The sequence below is a fragment of the Lepidothrix coronata genome, unplaced genomic scaffold (assembly GCF_001604755.1).
Source record: "Lepidothrix coronata isolate B3197 unplaced genomic scaffold, Lepidothrix_coronata-1.0 Scaffold79, whole genome shotgun sequence".
In the NCBI taxonomy this organism is placed as follows: Eukaryota; Metazoa; Chordata; class Aves; order Passeriformes; family Pipridae; genus Lepidothrix; species Lepidothrix coronata.
Window position 1 is genome coordinate 2,739,263 of NW_016690259.1, and position 17,678 is coordinate 2,756,940.

Below are 17,678 nucleotides of genomic sequence, written 5' to 3' on the forward strand. Positions count from 1 at the left end.
GCTATGGCAGGTACAGGCTCTTCTCAGGTGGTGGCTGCCATTTGTTAGGGAAAGAACGAACTGTTAAAGGAGGAGGAAGATATTATGTCATCAGAGAGGCACCGAGTCTTACAGATAGCAGTGACTGATAGATGGTCTTCAATAAGGAGAATTACTCTGTTCCTTGTCAGATATGTGCAGGTTGTCTAAACTTAAAAAATGTTGTAGCCTGTGTCCTCTGTGTCTACAGATGTGTTTTGCTAATTGACAGTATGTTACTCAAATCAGTATTGATAGTATAATATTGCATTTGTATTTACAGAGTAACAAATAAGACCTCTCTGACAAGAGGTCTCAAAAAGAGACATAATCTATAGTATTTTATGAAGATCTAATTTTCTATAAGCCTTGAAGATCTTTAGCGAGTAAGAGCTTGTTATTTGTGCATCGCTCTTGTATACCTCTAAGGGGAATTTGAGAATACTTGTTATACGATAAACATGGTAATAGATATTTCATGGAAAAGATTTTTGAATTTGCTCTGGCAGCTTGAAGTTGTGATTATTTTTTATCTGGGTAGCAGAGTCCTGGTAAACACTGCTGCTCTTGAGCTGTTGTGATTTAGCTAAAATCATTGTTTCCCTGTCTATAGATGTTGGTAATACTTTCAGCCAGCAAAATGTAAGGTTTTGAGAAATATCTAAGCAGTTTCTTCATGACCAGTTGTGAGATTTAGCTGAAGACTGTTGTTTCTTTGCTTATTTTTTTTCTTCTGAAGTGACAGATAACAGGAACAGTGAAACCCACTGCAATGTTTCCTTTCCCCTTTTTGCAGACTTCCTCCATTCCCTACACCTAAGTGCTTATGACAGACTTTTATTTTATGTTTTATATTAAAGAGCGATTTATGATTAAATGTTAATGAAATAGAATTTTCACTGTGCTTTCATTATATTCTACTAGTTTGAACATTTTTCAAAGCAGCACACCAAAACCCACTGTTTTCTATGAATAAATAATAAAAAGCTTGTCTGTACATTATCATTCATGCATTCTCTAGTTGCCCCATTGGTAATTTGTCTGCCAGCGTAAAGTGGGCACTTCACATTAAACAGATCTTAACTAAAGCTAAAATTAATGTTATGATTCTATGTAGTTCTTCTTCCCAAATCTGTAAAACGAAGCCAGTTGTATAGAAATCCTCACTGAATCTAGTCACACACAAAAAAAATCTCAGTGTCCTACAAGTAAAGGATTTTAAGTGCCTTGTGCATCATTGCACAAAATGTTCCAGAGGAACCCTATCAGCATTTGAGAGGTGTGCTTATAAACATGAGTCTGAAAGGGTGCTATGTTGCAATACAAGTTGTCAGTGAAATTGAAACTAAAAAGCTTAATAAGGTATTTATTTTTAAAGAATAAGAAATGGAAAGGGAAAGTTAGGTGGCAGTTGATAGGGAGTAGAAGGTACCATGCAACTAAGCCTAATGTTGGTTTATAGTGGTGGGGGAAACAACAGTTAATGAAACTGTTCTCAAAAGGGAAACAGTGTCAAATTTTTTTGTTCTTGTAAATTAAATCTACGTGGAAGTAGCCCTACTTTCTCTTCAAAGTCCAGGTGAGCTGCAGGGAGGAGTGGTATCCTGGGAGATGAGTTCGTCTAGGATCTTGTTGCAGAAGACTGAGAAGGCAGATAAAGAGCCCTCAGACAACAGTTTGTTCCCTTCTGACGCTTAACTCAAACAGGGAATGGAACCTAATCTCCATGGAATACAAAATATGAAGAAAACATGTACCCCTGCTGCAGGCACCCTTTACATTTTTGCCATGTTGCACCTGTTCATAAGGTTTTAAAGCAACACTTGTAAATTACCCCAAAAGGTGAAAGATAATTTTGAAAATGGCCTCGTGTGTTTCTATAAAGCTTGCTTTAAAGGCGTTTCTGTGTCAGGAGCTGTCTTTTGCGGATAAACTGACTGACGTAATGGAATAAGATAGCTTTTAGGGAAGTTTGGTAAGCTGAGGGAAGAAAACAAGATGCTTGTAAAAGAAGATTATTTTTTTTACCCCAGATTGCAAAAATGTTTTTTTTTTCATTCCATCTTCAGAAAGGAAACATTAGATTGCACAGTCCATAGCATAAGGAGAGATTTGACATTTTTTGATGTCCTAGAAGGTATAGAAAAGTGGATGAACCATCACAAAGTTTGAAACTTTATAGCAATATTCAGGAACAGGTGAGAATTCATGCCTTCACATAGGTACTGTCCCTCTAAAATTATTAGGACAAGGTCTGGCTGAAGTGATACAAGTTCTGCTCTGGAAAAAGGTTGGTACATTTGAACTGCGATGCAGACCTTGTATATATGGTGGGTAGCTGTGCTGTATAGAAATCTGTGAAGGATGTTCCATCTTATCACCTTATTTCATTTCTACAACCAAATTAATCTCCCTTCAATTCTAGTATCTGATTCTTTCTACTGGTTTTCACAATCACTGTCATCTTAATTGATTTTATTTCAATTTTCCCACCTTTCGTGTCTTCCAGGCTTCGCTGATGTAGTTCTCAATATTCCATGCAGTTGTCTGTTTTGTTTTGCCATCACTATATAAGAAGAGGTATTGAGAAATTATTGAGCTGTTGAAAATATCTAATCAGAGTCAAAGATTTTCAAAAGAAAATTTTACATTTTAGAGTTCATTGCAAAAGTCTGTTGCTGTAAGTAGTAATAATATTAATTTAGGATGAGTTAGCAATCTTACCTTAGAAAACAAAGTAAATAAGGTATACTGCATTTAGGTATGGTGATAATCCAGCATGGTTTCAGATTGTTTCCTTGTGTGTTTCAACACAAGGAAAAAGTGACTTGTGTTTCTTTGTTTAAATGGTAAAGCCCCAGGTGTTGTTCCCAGGTATTTAGAAGTACACACCAATACATAATAAACCAGAGGAGCAGAAGTGCAGTAAAAACATTGTAAATTCTGTTAAAGATTAAATCAGTCCAAAAGGGTTGATAAAAACAGGAAGAATCTATTTTACGTAATGGTGTAAATACTAAGAGACATGCGTGTGTGTATAATGGAAACAGAAAAAGTGACTTCCTAACCATTTCCTCTGGTTTGGTTGTTGTTGTTTTGTTGTTTTTTTTTTTTCTTTTCATGAGTTTAAAAAATATTAAAAAAATTAAGTTGAAGATCTAGATAATTTTTAAAAGATGTACTGTATTACAAATGTCGGAAATTATTTCGTTCCATGTAAGGGAAGGGAGCTCCTTGCCCTGTATAGTTCAACTAATAATGAACATTATTACCTTGTTTATTGCATTTTTTATTTTGTATGTCCAGCACTTGAGCAGACAGGTGGAAACAGTCTAGCTGTATTTTACTGACAAATTTCTCTGCATATACAGTGTGACTGTTATGAAGGTACAATTAGATAAATGAATTGTTTTTCTGTAATATATCTACTGCTATTTTCATGTGTGATCTTATAAGAGATGAGCATTGTTTACCTGCTTTCCTGGAACAGCAGATCGTGTTTCTTTGTACAGGAATGTTAAGTGAATTAAGCATATGATCAGTAAACCTGTTTGCTTAGGGAGGCTGGTGTTTAGACAAGGAGGTTATGGCAGGATACGGAGCAGTCTGGAGGAAAAATACTGTGGATGTAACTATTCTGGTAGAAGAACTAAATTGAAATGGGGACACTACTGTTAATTCATGTGTAATTACATTTCTTTGTTGTTAAAAATTAAATCCTGGCCAATAGGAAAGTTTGAGCCTGAAACTGTGTTTTGAAGCAAATTTGAGCTGATGCCTTTGCAAAACCTTTGGAGATTGCCAGAATGTAGTCACCAGGAGGTGGTTGTCTGATGGACGTGTGTATGTTCTTTTATTGTCTAGTTTTTCTGTGACTTTATCAGCATCTTTCATCGTGCAGGTTATTTATCAAATATCCCCTACTACAAAGTTTTGCTTCTCTTCCACTTTCCTCTTGCACTCTTCTCTCCAATAAACCACAGTTTGAGAGAAGGTTCTTTCATGTGTAACCTCTGGGTCAGTCATTCAGTGCTCTTTGGGGCTGGCATTTGAATCTGCACAAAAATCTTTACAGTTCATCGTACCTAATGTCATCACTAGTATAGGACCAGATGTCTGAAGTCCTCCTCACAGAAATAATTCTGCAGGAGCCTCAGCAGGGGTATGGGTTGCAAGGACTTTGTACCTTAAAAATTGTGCATTGATCTGCAGCATGATAGCAACCTGCAGCGTGTCCCCACTAGAGTACCTTTTAAAATGCTTTTATGTTTCACATACTGAATATTCATAGAATGATAGTATGGTTTGGGTTGGAAGGGGCCTTAAAGACTGCCTAGTTCCAACTGCCCTGCCATGGGCAGTGACGCCACCCACTAGATCAGGTTGCTCAGGTTGCCCCACCCAATAGACCTTGAACACCTCCAGGGATGGGGCATCCACAACTTCTCTGGGAAACCTGTGCCAGTGTCTTACCACCCTCTGAGTAAAGAACTTAAATATTATCCCAGAGACACTATCACCATTGTTGATGGGCTCAGCCTTGACCAGCAGTGGGTCTGTCTTCGAGCCCAGTGGCATTGGCTCCATCAGACATAAGGGAAGCTTCTGGCACCTTCTCATGGAAGTCATCCCTGTTTCCCCTCTGTTACCAGAACATTGCCACACAAACACAATACATCCCCTTTTTACTCTTTTCCATCAGTGTGATACATCTAGTTTGGATGCCAGTTGTTCATATTTCTACTCCAGGCTGTAAGTTCATCTTTCCACAGGATCATGAGTTCAGATGTTTTATCAACTGCTTGTTTCTCTGGTGCTTTCCCTCCCTTATGCCCCGTTGTACTGATATGTATCTCAAACTACTGGACTTCAACATTTCAGCTGAGAGGTGTCACACATTGTGGTGCCTGAGTCTGACATCCTTCGTACAGGCCTTACCATCCAAAAATGATTATGTTAGCTTTTGCTTTAACATTTCAGCCCAGGCTCTGAGTGTGTGTTGTTTTTATTGTATTTGTCGGATTTACTGTTATTTCGCTACAAATTTTTTTTTAGTTCCGTGTTTACTCTGAAAAGTTGTAGAATTGGGTTAAGAATTAAGAGGCTTTCAAAGTATCCTTGTCCTGAAGCAACTCTGCTGGGCATGAATAACAAAGCAATTGGTTTTCAGTCAAAATGAATCAGCTGACAGGAGCTTCTGTAAGGTTATATTTCTCCCGTCCAAGTTATACAAGAGTTTAGGTTACTTCAAATTAGTGATTATAGGCTGAATTGACCTCTGAAATTACAGATCCTGTTGAACCTTGTGAGAAGATCAAAATATGCGGGATTCTGTGTTAGAGAGGATGTATTTTGTCTGTGATTTGTACATATTTAGCATGACACTGGATTGATTAGATGATTTCCTGAAGCCCCAATTTAGTTCTTCAGAGTCTGACTATGGAATTTTTTTTTTAAAAATACCATGTGCAGTAAGAAGCTGTGCTGGTATTTATCGTTGTCAATTCGCAGTAATTCCAGACTAGGTAGTGATGGATATTTAAAGAAACTATCACTCAATTGAAGATTTTTAGGAAATACTTGCAGTTTCATTTTTTAAATGTGGTTTTTTGCCTTATATGTCAGTCCATGATAATTACGTGTATAATGTTATTATTGTCATGTCTGTTGTTATTATTAGACCTCGTACAGGCACAAGGTTTCTCAATAAATACCTCGAATATAAGTTGTACTGTGGCATAATGAACCATCACTTTTCTTTTTCAACATCTCATTACTTTCAGTATAAATCTTCTGGAAGGACCATAAATTAATAGCTGGTCTTAAGTAGCTTTTCTTTTACCTCAATGTGACAATTTAAGGGATAATAAGATTTTTTTTTTTTAGCTTTCTTAAAAAAAACACTCACTTTAGAAGTGAAAGACTTTGCTTTTTGCTTCTGATAATTAGAGTCCCAAATCTGCTCAGATTAGACTAATCTGGAATTCCCATTTGATGTCTTTCACACTGCTCATTACATGTCTTCACTCAGCTTTCTTGCCTCTCTTCCGTCAATGCAGTGTCTTATTCCTACCCAGTGGCTTGCAGGAAATGGCTGAAGGAGCTCCACCGAACTCTTTCAGAAGTTTGACCTTATATTTTGAGTTATGTTCTCTCTTTAACATCTGGCAAGTGTGAAATTTTGAAGTTCAGTGTTTTCACTGGGGCGTTGAGCATTCCCTTACATGGTTTCCTGCAAATCTGTTATTTTTCACCAGCAGAAATGCTGGGACGTAAGTGCTGGTCTTCAGCCTGCTTAGCTTTGTGTGAACCCCATGTGCCAAATTTGTAGTGTGTGCCCTGTGGTCGAAGAAGTCTGTTTGCTGTGGTGACTGGGATAGCTGCTTCCAGAACTTCCCTACTGAGAGACTTGCAAACAAGCTGGGAAGGCAGTGAGGAAAAAATGACAGCCATGAGGTCAATCCCGCAGCTCTGGCAGTCAGCGTGTGAAAGGGTCCTGTGGTAGCATTGGTGATGATGCTTTGATATTAATCTTGAATACCTCTAAGACGTTCTGTATTATTAAAGTGATGGTGGTGATGTTTATTAATGGTACTGCTAAGGGAAGGTAACGAGACACCTTTGGAGCCCTCTGGTAGAAGTGCTTCGGGATCTCATGCTGTTATTTCCAAAAGAGCATGGTAACAGAGAACATCAGGAGGTCTCAGGAGAAATTAGGCAAGATAATGTGATTGCTGAAAAATTAACACAAGTTGCAGCTGTATGATAAAAGCTTTAAAAAGTTTCTCCAAACCATATAAAGTAAACAGAAAAACTAAAAGCAACTCCCCAGGCAGGACTGAAATAGATGCATTGTATCTGCTGAGGCTTAGTGCTGTGTTATTCAGCATAATTTGAAAGTTACTTTAAAATTTATAGTTGTTTCTAAAAAATTCTTGAAAAACACCTTCAGATTCTGTTTCCTGAAAGTGCAAAAGTTCTGCTAAGTACAGTAGGTTTCCTTGTTTTCATGTGTTAATTCTGGTATTCTAAAAGCGTGCAAATGGCATTTGTCTTTGGATTTACAAAAACTCTAGATATTCAGAGTTTGAATTATTTAAACTCCCACAACACATGCACTTTTGCTTTTCAAGCTTGAGTTATAATTTAATTAAAAACTTCTGGTGCATCGCTAGCTATTTAAATATTAAAATGTTCCATGGATCACTTTCGATTATCTACCGTCATGAAATTCCTGAAGATGTCAGATTTTTAAGATTCCCAAAGTTGCACTTGGAATTGTCTGTTGATGCAAAGGGGACTGTGATAATTACATACATCCATTAGTATCAGCAGAGGAGATAAACTTTGGGGAGGCTTAATGGGCATGTCTCAGTGACAGCTAGCAAAGAACATTTGGCATGATTAAGGATGGATTTGAATGTACTTGAAAATATACTCTCATTATGGACGCCCAGTGGAAGTTGCACTACAAATGTTAAATTCCCCAGAAGAAGAGTTGTGTGGCAGGGAAGCTTTGAAATCCACTGTGGCCGTCATCCAAATTACTCTCTTCTCTTTGTGTCTTTCCGCTGTCAGATTCACTTTGTGATGCCCAACTTGGCTCCCTGCATCTTTGAAAAGAGGCAACCTGTTGGTTTCTGTGTTTCAGATTGTCCGAAGATACATCAAGGACTGGCTTGAAAGGAAGAAGCCTCCATTTGGTGCTATCAGCAGCTGTGTGCTCCTGATGATCATCTACACAACGTTCTGTGATACTTTTGCCAATCCAAATATTGACCTGGATAAATTTAGCTTGATCATAATAGTGTTCATAAGTAAGTTCAGCCTTAAAGCATCTCTTCTATCTGTGTTTCAGGTTTGTAATGAGCTGTGTGTCCACGTGGAGCTGTGGGGATACTGTCATGGGCATAGAGATTGTCCTTTTAAAGCATCTAGTAAACCAGATTACCAGACTTCTGAGGGGCTGGATACTTTTAGGGTATCAAGTAAGCATTTAGAAAAGGATGAACCCTGCTATTTAGATGTGCCTGAGACTGCCCAGAGGTCTTTCCTTTCTAAACAGGTAAAGCATTACTTTGGAAAGATTTGGGTTTGAGCTGTTACTCTGAAGCACTGTTACAATTTTTAAGCAGTTCTTCCCTAGTATACTATAAACCTAGAAACTAGTTGCAAGCCTGAATGTGTTGATATGTTTCTGTTTCCGTGGATGAACGCATTGCTTACAGAGCTTGTTTTAGAAGCACTCTAGTCATTCAGCCTTAAATAACATACACATGAGAATAGCCTGCTGGTATCCTTGCCATCAGTTAAAAATACACTTGCAGATCACCACCTCCCAGGGAAAGGCAGTGGTGTACAGCCACTGCCTCCTCTCCCAGTAGGGAATTCCCATCTCGCTTTAGACTGTCCAGAGACAGGAGTTTCAATTTGCATGGAGGAGAGGTAACTACAGTATACTTCAGTATAAATCACATCTCATACTCTAAAACTGTTAGATTTCAAGAAATCAGTGCATCACCTACCTTGAAGCGTGTTTGTTTGCACATGCTTCTGCCTAATAAAAATAATTTATTGCTACAAATCCAACTTCCACTGAAGTCAGTAGAAAATTTGCCCCTGCCCTTTGTGCATCAGGTCTTAATTCTCTCCTCATTTTGGCAGGTTTTTTTGATTATAAAACACTATACATGTGTAAAATAGTACATGGGATTATAAATGGTGTTATATAAATACTTTATTCTGAAAGTGAAGAAGTAGGAAGCAATGCTATGGAGCTTTTTTTCAAAATGGATTAAATACTACTTTGCACAGGCACCTGAGAAGGACACATCCCAGATGCACTTAAATCGGTGCAGAGTTGTCAGCAAAAAAGGATGACAGAGAAATTTTCAACTCTGACTTAAAATGCAGAGAAATTCAAAACTAAGTAATTTTACATTACTATACTGACCACTACTTTGGAAAAAATTATTCTTTTTTAGTTAAAAAGATGTGTTCTTTCTTGAAAAGTTGGTGTAGAGTGTTGTTTCCATTGCCCTTTTTGGTCTTTATTGCTTTTCAAGACAACTCTGCGTTTGTGCCATGTGTAATTATATGTACCATTTGTCATGCAATGCCCTGAAAATCACTATGTATACATTTTTGTTGCCATTGTGCATAACTGGAATTTCTTAGTAAGAATATTAACATAAGCATTGAATCTATTTGGAAGATATTAGACAATTGTTTTTTTTTCCCTAAAATATTTATAAAACCAAAAACCGAGGAAGTTTTGGAGATGGATATGCACATTGTATTCTAGAAAAAGTTTCTGTATCACCTTTGGATGTGTTGGCTGGATGCATGTATTGTGTTACACCAGGAAGTGAAATTAGCATGAGGAGTTTGAGATGAAACTGCATTTTTTAGTCTGCTGATTAATGTTTTTGTGTAATTTTTATATTACTATTCTAGCCATGGCATGTATGCACAAGGACTAATTGGTAGCAAAACATGTTTATTGCTTTACAGAATTATATGTATTAAGGGATTGGTTTTTTCTGTGCCTGTTAAACTAATGTACTTAGTTGCAGAAAAATTGTAATTCGGGAACAATGGATTGCTTCCTTAGTTCATGAAGGAAGAATTAAGTGCATGCTGAGGTGACATTTATACATTCTAGGAAATGTATTTAAGAGAATAGAAAATGTCACTGGTAATAGCTAAAATCCCTGCCACGTTTCCCAGTTGTAAACTGGGGTCAAAATCAAATGTATTGTCCTGACTTGCGCTATGTTATGGGATACCTTAGCCTTATTGCATTCACAGGTTTTGCAAGGGAAAGGGAAAGGACCCACCCTAGATTCTGCTGCAAGTAAAAGCCCTTCCCCCATAACCCACAAACACACAGAAAAGGTTGTGCAGGTCACAGGGTTTCTCCTCCAGTTCTGTGGGAGTTCCTGTGCTCTGGTGTGACACTCAGCCTCTGCAGTCCCAGCTGCACAGCAGGGAAACCACCGGCTTCTCCCCACGTCTCTACAGTCCAAGGGTGGGCTCTGTGCATCCCACAGCACTTGTGGGTGTCAGCAGAGCTGGCAGAGAGGAGAGCTCCCCTCAGGACGCTCAGAACTATCCACACTTACAGAGCTGACTGAGCTTGAACGAAAGCTGCTTTGTTTGATGTGCACTGCCCAGTTCAGGAATTAGCCTTTGTCTGAGAGAGAATTAAAATGTCTGTGATGATCTTCTCTTACCCTCACCATGGATCATGATTAATGTACCCAGGGTTGAGAGTATTTATTTTGATCACATTTACACACTGTACTTCCTCCTGTAAGATAGAAAGTCTAAATAACCAGCATCCAGAGCATGTCTGACAGATTTTATGATGTCAACCAATTAAGCAAAGCTAGTGCAAAGAGATGTGCAGCATTGCACTAGTGACCTTTCCTGCCATCAAGAAATACTTGATTCAGAGGAGTTAGCCCGGGAAGAACAACATTAGCTCTGGTTTTCCTCCACGTAATGATACATATTGTTCTTCCAGACAGTTTTTAAAGGTTGTCTGTCATTGGATTTCTCTGGATAGACTTGGTCCAGCCTTGCTTCTGACCTGTACTATGGGCACAAAAGGCATGTACACAGCAATTGCAATTGTGCTCTAATTTTAACTTGTTTCTCTTGCAGTATTTTCTGTTCAGATGAGCTTCATGTTTTTGACTTTCCTCTTCTCCACAAGGTAAGAGAGCTGAATGAGCTGAATAACAACCCTTGAATATTTATTTTGTGTAATATCTTTAGTTTGGGTGATACAGTCTATGCAAATATGTAAAGGCAGGTTTCTGAATAGGGGTGACCTCATTTTGGTATTTCATATTGTTCTTACTGCATTTTCTCTGTTAGACTTTCATAGGCTAAGAGAGCAGGACCTGAATTCTGTCCTTTCTCATGTGTTAATTACAGAGTTGTTAAATCTCAATCAATCACTGCTATACCTCATCCACTGAAAAAAATGGATTTGCACAGATGTCACTGAAGGTATAATTTGCCCTGCAGACATGCTGATGACATATGAGAGAGAGAACTCAGTTTGACTTTTTACATCTCAAGATACATTTGCTGGGCTGGCAATTCACTCTTCTCTGTATATGTCAAATTTGTTACATTTATGTGGTGATTCTTAAAAGACAGTTGTCCTGAGCTAATGTTTGGTAGAGCTATTTTTTTTTCCTTTTTAAATATCAATAAGGAAAGACTGTTGTACATTCACTTCTCAAAAAATAGTACTGTGAGAATGATATTAGCCAGTGGCTCAGTTCATCACTTGGGCTGGTTGGAGTCTCCACCATTGTCCTCTCACTTAGACTTACTGGAGTATTTGTCTTAGCTGCACTCTACTGAATGGAAAGTGCCACAATCCAGACATATGCTTTATATAAATTACACAATATCTGTAAGGGAGAATCACAAAGAAGAGTATGATGTCTTAAAGCTATTTGGGCTTTTTTAGTGCCACAAGAAAATTTTTCTGTGGCAAGATCATATCCTGGCCTTTAAAGGCATTTTTAAGTAACCTTTGAACTGCTAGACCTAACCTAGGGGGAAGTTATGTCCCAACTGTGAAATCTAAATTGCCATAAGTAGTAACCAAGTCAGTATGGGAGATATTTAGAATCTCATAAAATTACTCCTAATGTGGACCAAACGGTGATCCATTGGCTAGTTATATATCTCTCTCACTATGTCATTTTCCCATCCTTCCTGGCCTTAGTCCCAATGAGTTAACTCTTAGATGCAGTTTTTCTCTGAAGTAGAAGCTAACTCCATATTCTAAGCAGTGCTCGTAGTGTAGACTCAATATGCTATCTAAACTGAGCATTTTTTAAATATCACATACTAGGAGAAGAAGTTGTAAGTCATTCTCTCTCTTTTTTTTTTTTTTTTATGGAGTCAAGCTGGCTAGTGCTGTGATACAGCATAACCTTGGCTGGAATAAAGTTGTGTCCTACACACCATGTGTTCAGAATTCCATTCCTTCATATGGGAGTGTATTCATTAGAGAGTTTGCCACAACTGAGAAACAATTCTGCTTTAAAAAGATAAATCAAACATTACTGTTCATTTATGGGTAGAATTATTTCTGTCACTAGACCTGATCAAAGTGATGTGAACGTGTATATAGATCCTCAAAGTAATATATTTGATCGATGTTGTTTTAAGAAGGTTTTTGTTATCAGAGGTTATTAAAACTCTTTTATTTTCTAGGAATAACTCTACTTTCACACCAGCAGACACAGTGGCTATCGTCTTCTGTTCCACACACAAATCCCTCACCCTGGGTAAGTCAGGAGATAAGCTTATGAGCAAAATATCAATAATATTCATACCTTGCTTTGTTGAAAAAAATAAGGTTTCAGTCGCTGTTTTTTCTGCTTAAATGGTTTTGGTTTTAGTGTGACAAGTAATGCTAACAGTATGATACTAATAGTAGGATAATATTCTTGCACAGATAAAATAACTGCTTATTACAGGGCAGAGAACAGTCTTCTCAGCTGAGATTTTAGTGGTAATGGAGTAAGACCATCTTATTTGTGGAAGGTGGATTTTTCATTCTGTTTTTATTCTGTTCTGTTGCCTAATCCAATATTGATAAAATTTCAGATTTGTTACTGAAAAGATTATAAGGTTTATCTGCCCGGTTTCACAACAACATCTTACACCTTAAACCTGAGATGTGTAAGTGAATATCAAAGGATAAAGGATTTCTGAATACATTCAGAAATCACAAATAGACAATACTCTTGCTTAACATGAGCAAAATGTATGTGTTTAAGTCTGCAGATATTTTGGATAGTTGTATTTCTTAGAATTCATTTCTCAAAACATCACTGAGATATTTGTCACTTATGACCCCTTAGTGATAATAAGACGTTCTGATGTATATTCACAGAACACTGTTAAATCAGATACACTTACAACCACTTGCTACTGGTTCATCCATTATGTTCAGTCAGTGAAACGACTGGACTATTTTTCAAAATATGAAAACAAACATTTGGTAAAGCATATATGGCTCAATACATGCCTTTTCAAGACTGTATCTGTCAAAGAGGAACACACCTAGTGTCGATAACAAAGGTAAGAACTCAGCCTGAAGCAGAGGAAGAACAAACTGGGACTTAGGTGAGATGTTTTCCAGGCCAGTTTGATATAGCGAAACTCGCCTCAGAGTTCTTTGCTTCAGCCGGACCTGTGCTACAGAACTGTTAGCAAGTGCCTTTGAAAGTCTGTGAGAAGTGAAGGAGTTCCTGGAAGACAAGTCAAACATAATGCCTCTTTTTTCACGATGGAAACAAGGAGGGGATGAGGAAATATAGATCAGTGAGTTTAACTTCATTGTGTAGAAAACTGCTGAACCAAATAATTAAATAAATTATTATACCAGTATAGGAAGAACAGGAAAATGAGTAGCAGCCCCATAGCTTTGTCAAATGCATATCATAATAAACTAACCTAATTTCCTGTCACACAAGGTCCTGTGGGTTGCAGAGAAGTAGCAAAACTTGTATGACTTGAGAGTGCTACAGCTTTTGACATTTGCACAATGTTTTGGGCTCCACAATACAAAAATTATGTGGAATAACTGGAAAGAGATCAGAGGAGAGTGCCGTGAATGATCGTAGACCTCAAAAATGTGAACCCAGAGGAAGATTGAAACAATTGGGATTGTTGAGAGAAGACAGCTGAAATACAGTAGTGATCTTCAAATGCATTAAAGGTTAATGCAAAGAAGGAAGAAAGTAACTCTGTCACGGTAGACTTTGTAAAGCAAGTGACTTGGTTAAAATGATGATGATTTAAGTTAACCATCAGGGAAACCTGTCTAATGCAAAACAGTTTAGCTTTGGAATGTGTTGCCTATTGATGTCTTCAATCTCCTATCATTGTAGAGAAGCCTCAGACAGAAATTAAATAGTTAGAGTCGATCCTGCCTTGGAGCAGAACACAGATTAAATGACATTAGATCTTTTTCAGCCAAACTGAAGCTTCCACTAATAAATGAGCTTGTATTCAGGACAATTACACTTATATTTGTAGAAAGCAGCTGCACATGTAAGTCATAATGTGCTACCATGCTTGGTATTTGGAGGTTTATATAAACCTAGGACACAACTGTGATACTACAGAACAAAGACTGGAGATGCTGGTTGTGTTTAACAGCACAAATGTTTAAGTTTCCCCTTCCCTCCCCAGTGAAAACAGTTATATATATGCTCTGTTGAATATTACTGTAGCTTGTCATGACACTAGGAAAATAAGCAGAAAGCCTTTTTTAAAAATTCAAGTCCTGGAGGAGGCTTGCCATCACCCAGAAAAAGATGAGGACTGTTCATTTCTTTTACTCACCCTGCCAAGCATTCTCATGCAGCCTGTCTTGACCTGAACTCTATGCACACAGCTGAGTCATTTCACTTTTCTTCTGCCACTATGCTCCATTTTTTATGTTTTTTTTGCTCCTTTAGAAGAACTTAGTTCAAGATTCCTATCTCCCTTGACTTTCTGGCTCACATTTTCCTAATTCTGAGCTACTGCTCTCATTAGCATAGCCCCATGAGTCAAGTTTTGTATTTTGCACCTTTCTTTGCCCAAGTACACCAGCAAAAATACTTTGGCCACCTTGACTTCAAGGTGTCCTGCAGCTTCTCCCCAGACATAGATACTTTTTTCCCTAATACAGATGTCTCGTGACTAAGTGTGCAAGTTGAAGTGAAACAGGTAGATGTTGGAACGCAGCACTGCGGGGCTGTTTCTTGGCTACAGACCGTTCTGTTTGTCAGCTTCAGGACAGACTGCTTTACAGTCATCCTGGAAGAGGGATGGGGAAATGCTCCTTTTGGCAGTATCTAGGAGCCCATCCTTGGTAAGCCTGAGGTCCCTGCCACTCTTGTATGCACCCCTACACCATGTGTGTGCTACATAGGTGTGCCCACTGTGTATCGGATTCAAGCTGACTGGTTTTGGGACCATTGATATTTTACTCTGTTTGGTGTTAGTACCAGTTCCAGATAAGGTAGAGCTGTATGAGGACACATTTGTAGGAAAATAAGGAGGATCGAGTTTTACAAAGCTGCAGAGTGACATGATGTGCCCCCAAAGCTGATGATGTGAACAGGAATGTTAATCAGAGCAGGTAGCATTTTTTCCTTCACTGAAGAGTGGAAGCAGAGTAGATCTAATTTGTTTTTAAGGCTTAGTCATTTCTGACTGGCACTTAAATCTTTCCACAGAACACTCTTGTCCACCCTTATCTCAGCAGCAACAAGACAAACATAGGCATTTTGACCCTTACTCTTTTGTTGTTCTGGCACATTTCTACTTGTCCCTCGGTGTTTACTATAAACCATGCAACAAGAGATGTCCTGTTCACTTATAGTGGAGAGAGCTTTTCCCTCTCCCTCTGTCACTGCAATGCTTGAAAGCACAAACACGGCTCAGAGTCTCATTTCACATCCGTTGTGGAGCTTTGCTTTGTTTGTCTTCAGGATTCCAGTGGTAGTGTCTAAGTGACCGCCCAACACTCGTTCTTTCACTTTGAAACTGATTTCTCTCAGCTTGGCAGGTGAAACTCCAAATAGGTACGTCTGGCCCCTTCCCTGGGGAGCTTAGAATGGCACAGACTAAAGTGGGAGAAGAGCTGACAGCTTTAAAGCTTTAGAAGTGGTAATAGGAGAGGCATGAGAAGACTTTTGTAAGTCACTTTCTCCCACACCATATTATGAAACCAACTAATTCCCATGCAGTGCATGCTCATGAGGCCAACTGCCACTTCCACTGTTGAATCCATGAATAAGTGCTTGCTCTGCACGGAGATGAGTGCTGTTCCCATATGCTGGGTTTTATTTTGTAGACAGAAGAGTTGACACACTTTTTGTCTCAAAGATCAGAGTGCAGGGCGTGTTTGTGTAAGGACAAATTACACAGGGTAGGTGCCTTTGTGTTCCTTAGTTAGGAACATAAGCCGTATTTCTGTGTAGAGGTGGGTGCTTTGGCAGGTTTTTGAACACAGGGCATCACATATGCAGAAAAACTAATGTTTATTTGTATTTCACCTAATGAGTCGAGCAGGATATAAACTTAAAAGGAGCGAGGATAAATACAGTATCCACAATGCCCTCTGGCATTTTCACCCACACTTTGTTCTCTTTCTCTCCCTCTCCCTGCTCACATATATGCACAGTACATGTGAGCACACACATATGCGGACATTTGATGCATGGCTTTTATTAGTGCATTTGCCATTGATTGATTAGTACTTAGTATTAGTACTTCTTCTATTGATTGATTGCAGATGAAGTGACTATTTGACCTTTAATTATGAGCCTTGCTATTGAAAATGACATTGAGCTATGGCTTCACATAATCCATCTGGAAAGCCCGACATGATGCCATTCCCTGGAGTTCATTCAGTGAGAAAAGAAGAGGCCTCAAGGAAGTGCAAAGCTATCACTGTGGCTCATTTAAAAAATACTGCAGTTGTTGCTTGCACTTACACAAAAGTTGCAGCCAAATACAGAACATTATTTTATTTTTTTTCAGAGAGTGAATTTCTGGCTAGAAGTTACAACTCTAAAATACAGGATTGTCAAAAAATATATTCACTTTAATTCTTGGTATTTACTATGTAAAATTAGTTTATCAGCAAAAATCAGAGTATTGCTACCTATTTTGGCTATCACAAGGGCAAATATTAATACAGTAGATATGGTGAACAGCAGATTGGTAAAACAAAACAGAACAAGAATAATAACCCCACCTTATAATAAGATCAGGGTATTGTTTGTGATGGAGAGGGTATTTTTCCTCATTTGGATTTAACAAAGTAGCAGTTCTTTCACCATGGAATTCTGAAAGTAATGCAATCAAAGTTTCTAGGCTACAAAATACTTTCAGGAAAGAATAGAGTTCATTTTAGAAATAAAAGCCAAAACACTAACTTTCTTTTGTGTTGTTTTAATTTAATTCAGATTCATTTTTTTAAATACTCAGCTTCTTACTGCATGAGTAGACAACTGGTAGTATTTGAACAACTCTTAAAAGACCTGGTGTAGTGCACAAGTAGGTTCAAAGACAGCTCAATTGTCTGTGAGGAGTTTACAGCCCGTACTTTCCCCCAGGCTCCCCAGCTGCACAGTGTGACAGAGTGCATCATGCTCACATATAGCTCCAATCTGCTCACAGTTACCTGTAGTTTGCTCATGCTTTCTACAGATAGCTCCATATAAAATTTTTCAGGATAAATAATATGTTGAAATGCTGTACTAATCAAGTGCGGGCTCTTCTTATTGTGTTGTGATAATCACCTTTCACCTTTAAATAGAAAAATGCCAAAATGTTCTAACTCATGTTAAGATAAAAGGTGGATAATGTTGATTTTAAAAAGGAGGCATCTCTTAATAATTCTGTAATAAAAAGTGAGTTGGCAGATCGGATACATTGCCCTAAGTATTCAGGCTATTCTCTGGTATTCTTGAAATTTGGTAGTTTTTCTCTGCTCTTGGCAGAGAATTGTCCTCTAAGGCAGTTATTCATCAAGGTAGGTACTAATTGTGACAAGCTATAAAAGTGTGAATAGTTCCTCTGACTTTTACATAAAGCTATAGAAAATAGTCACGGTTATT

General features: G+C 38.1%; 1 protein-coding gene across 3 annotated transcripts in view; it reads left to right on the plus strand.

Annotated features, from left to right (window-relative positions):
- SLC10A7 (solute carrier family 10 member 7) overlaps window positions 1-17,678 on the plus strand; it is a 148,054-nt gene that overhangs the window by 112,402 nt on the left and 17,974 nt on the right. For 2 of the 3 annotated variants that reach the window (XM_017820144.1, XM_017820146.1), the window contains 3 exons: window positions 7,670-7,835; window positions 10,687-10,738; window positions 12,265-12,338. In XM_017820144.1, the coding sequence (XP_017675633.1) occupies window positions 7,670-7,835; window positions 10,687-10,738; window positions 12,265-12,338 (292 nt within the window). Of the gene's footprint in view, window positions 1-7,669; window positions 7,836-10,686; window positions 10,739-12,264; window positions 12,339-13,532; window positions 14,561-17,678 lie in introns of those variants that run through there. The other variant, XM_017820145.1, reaches the window with a different exon arrangement.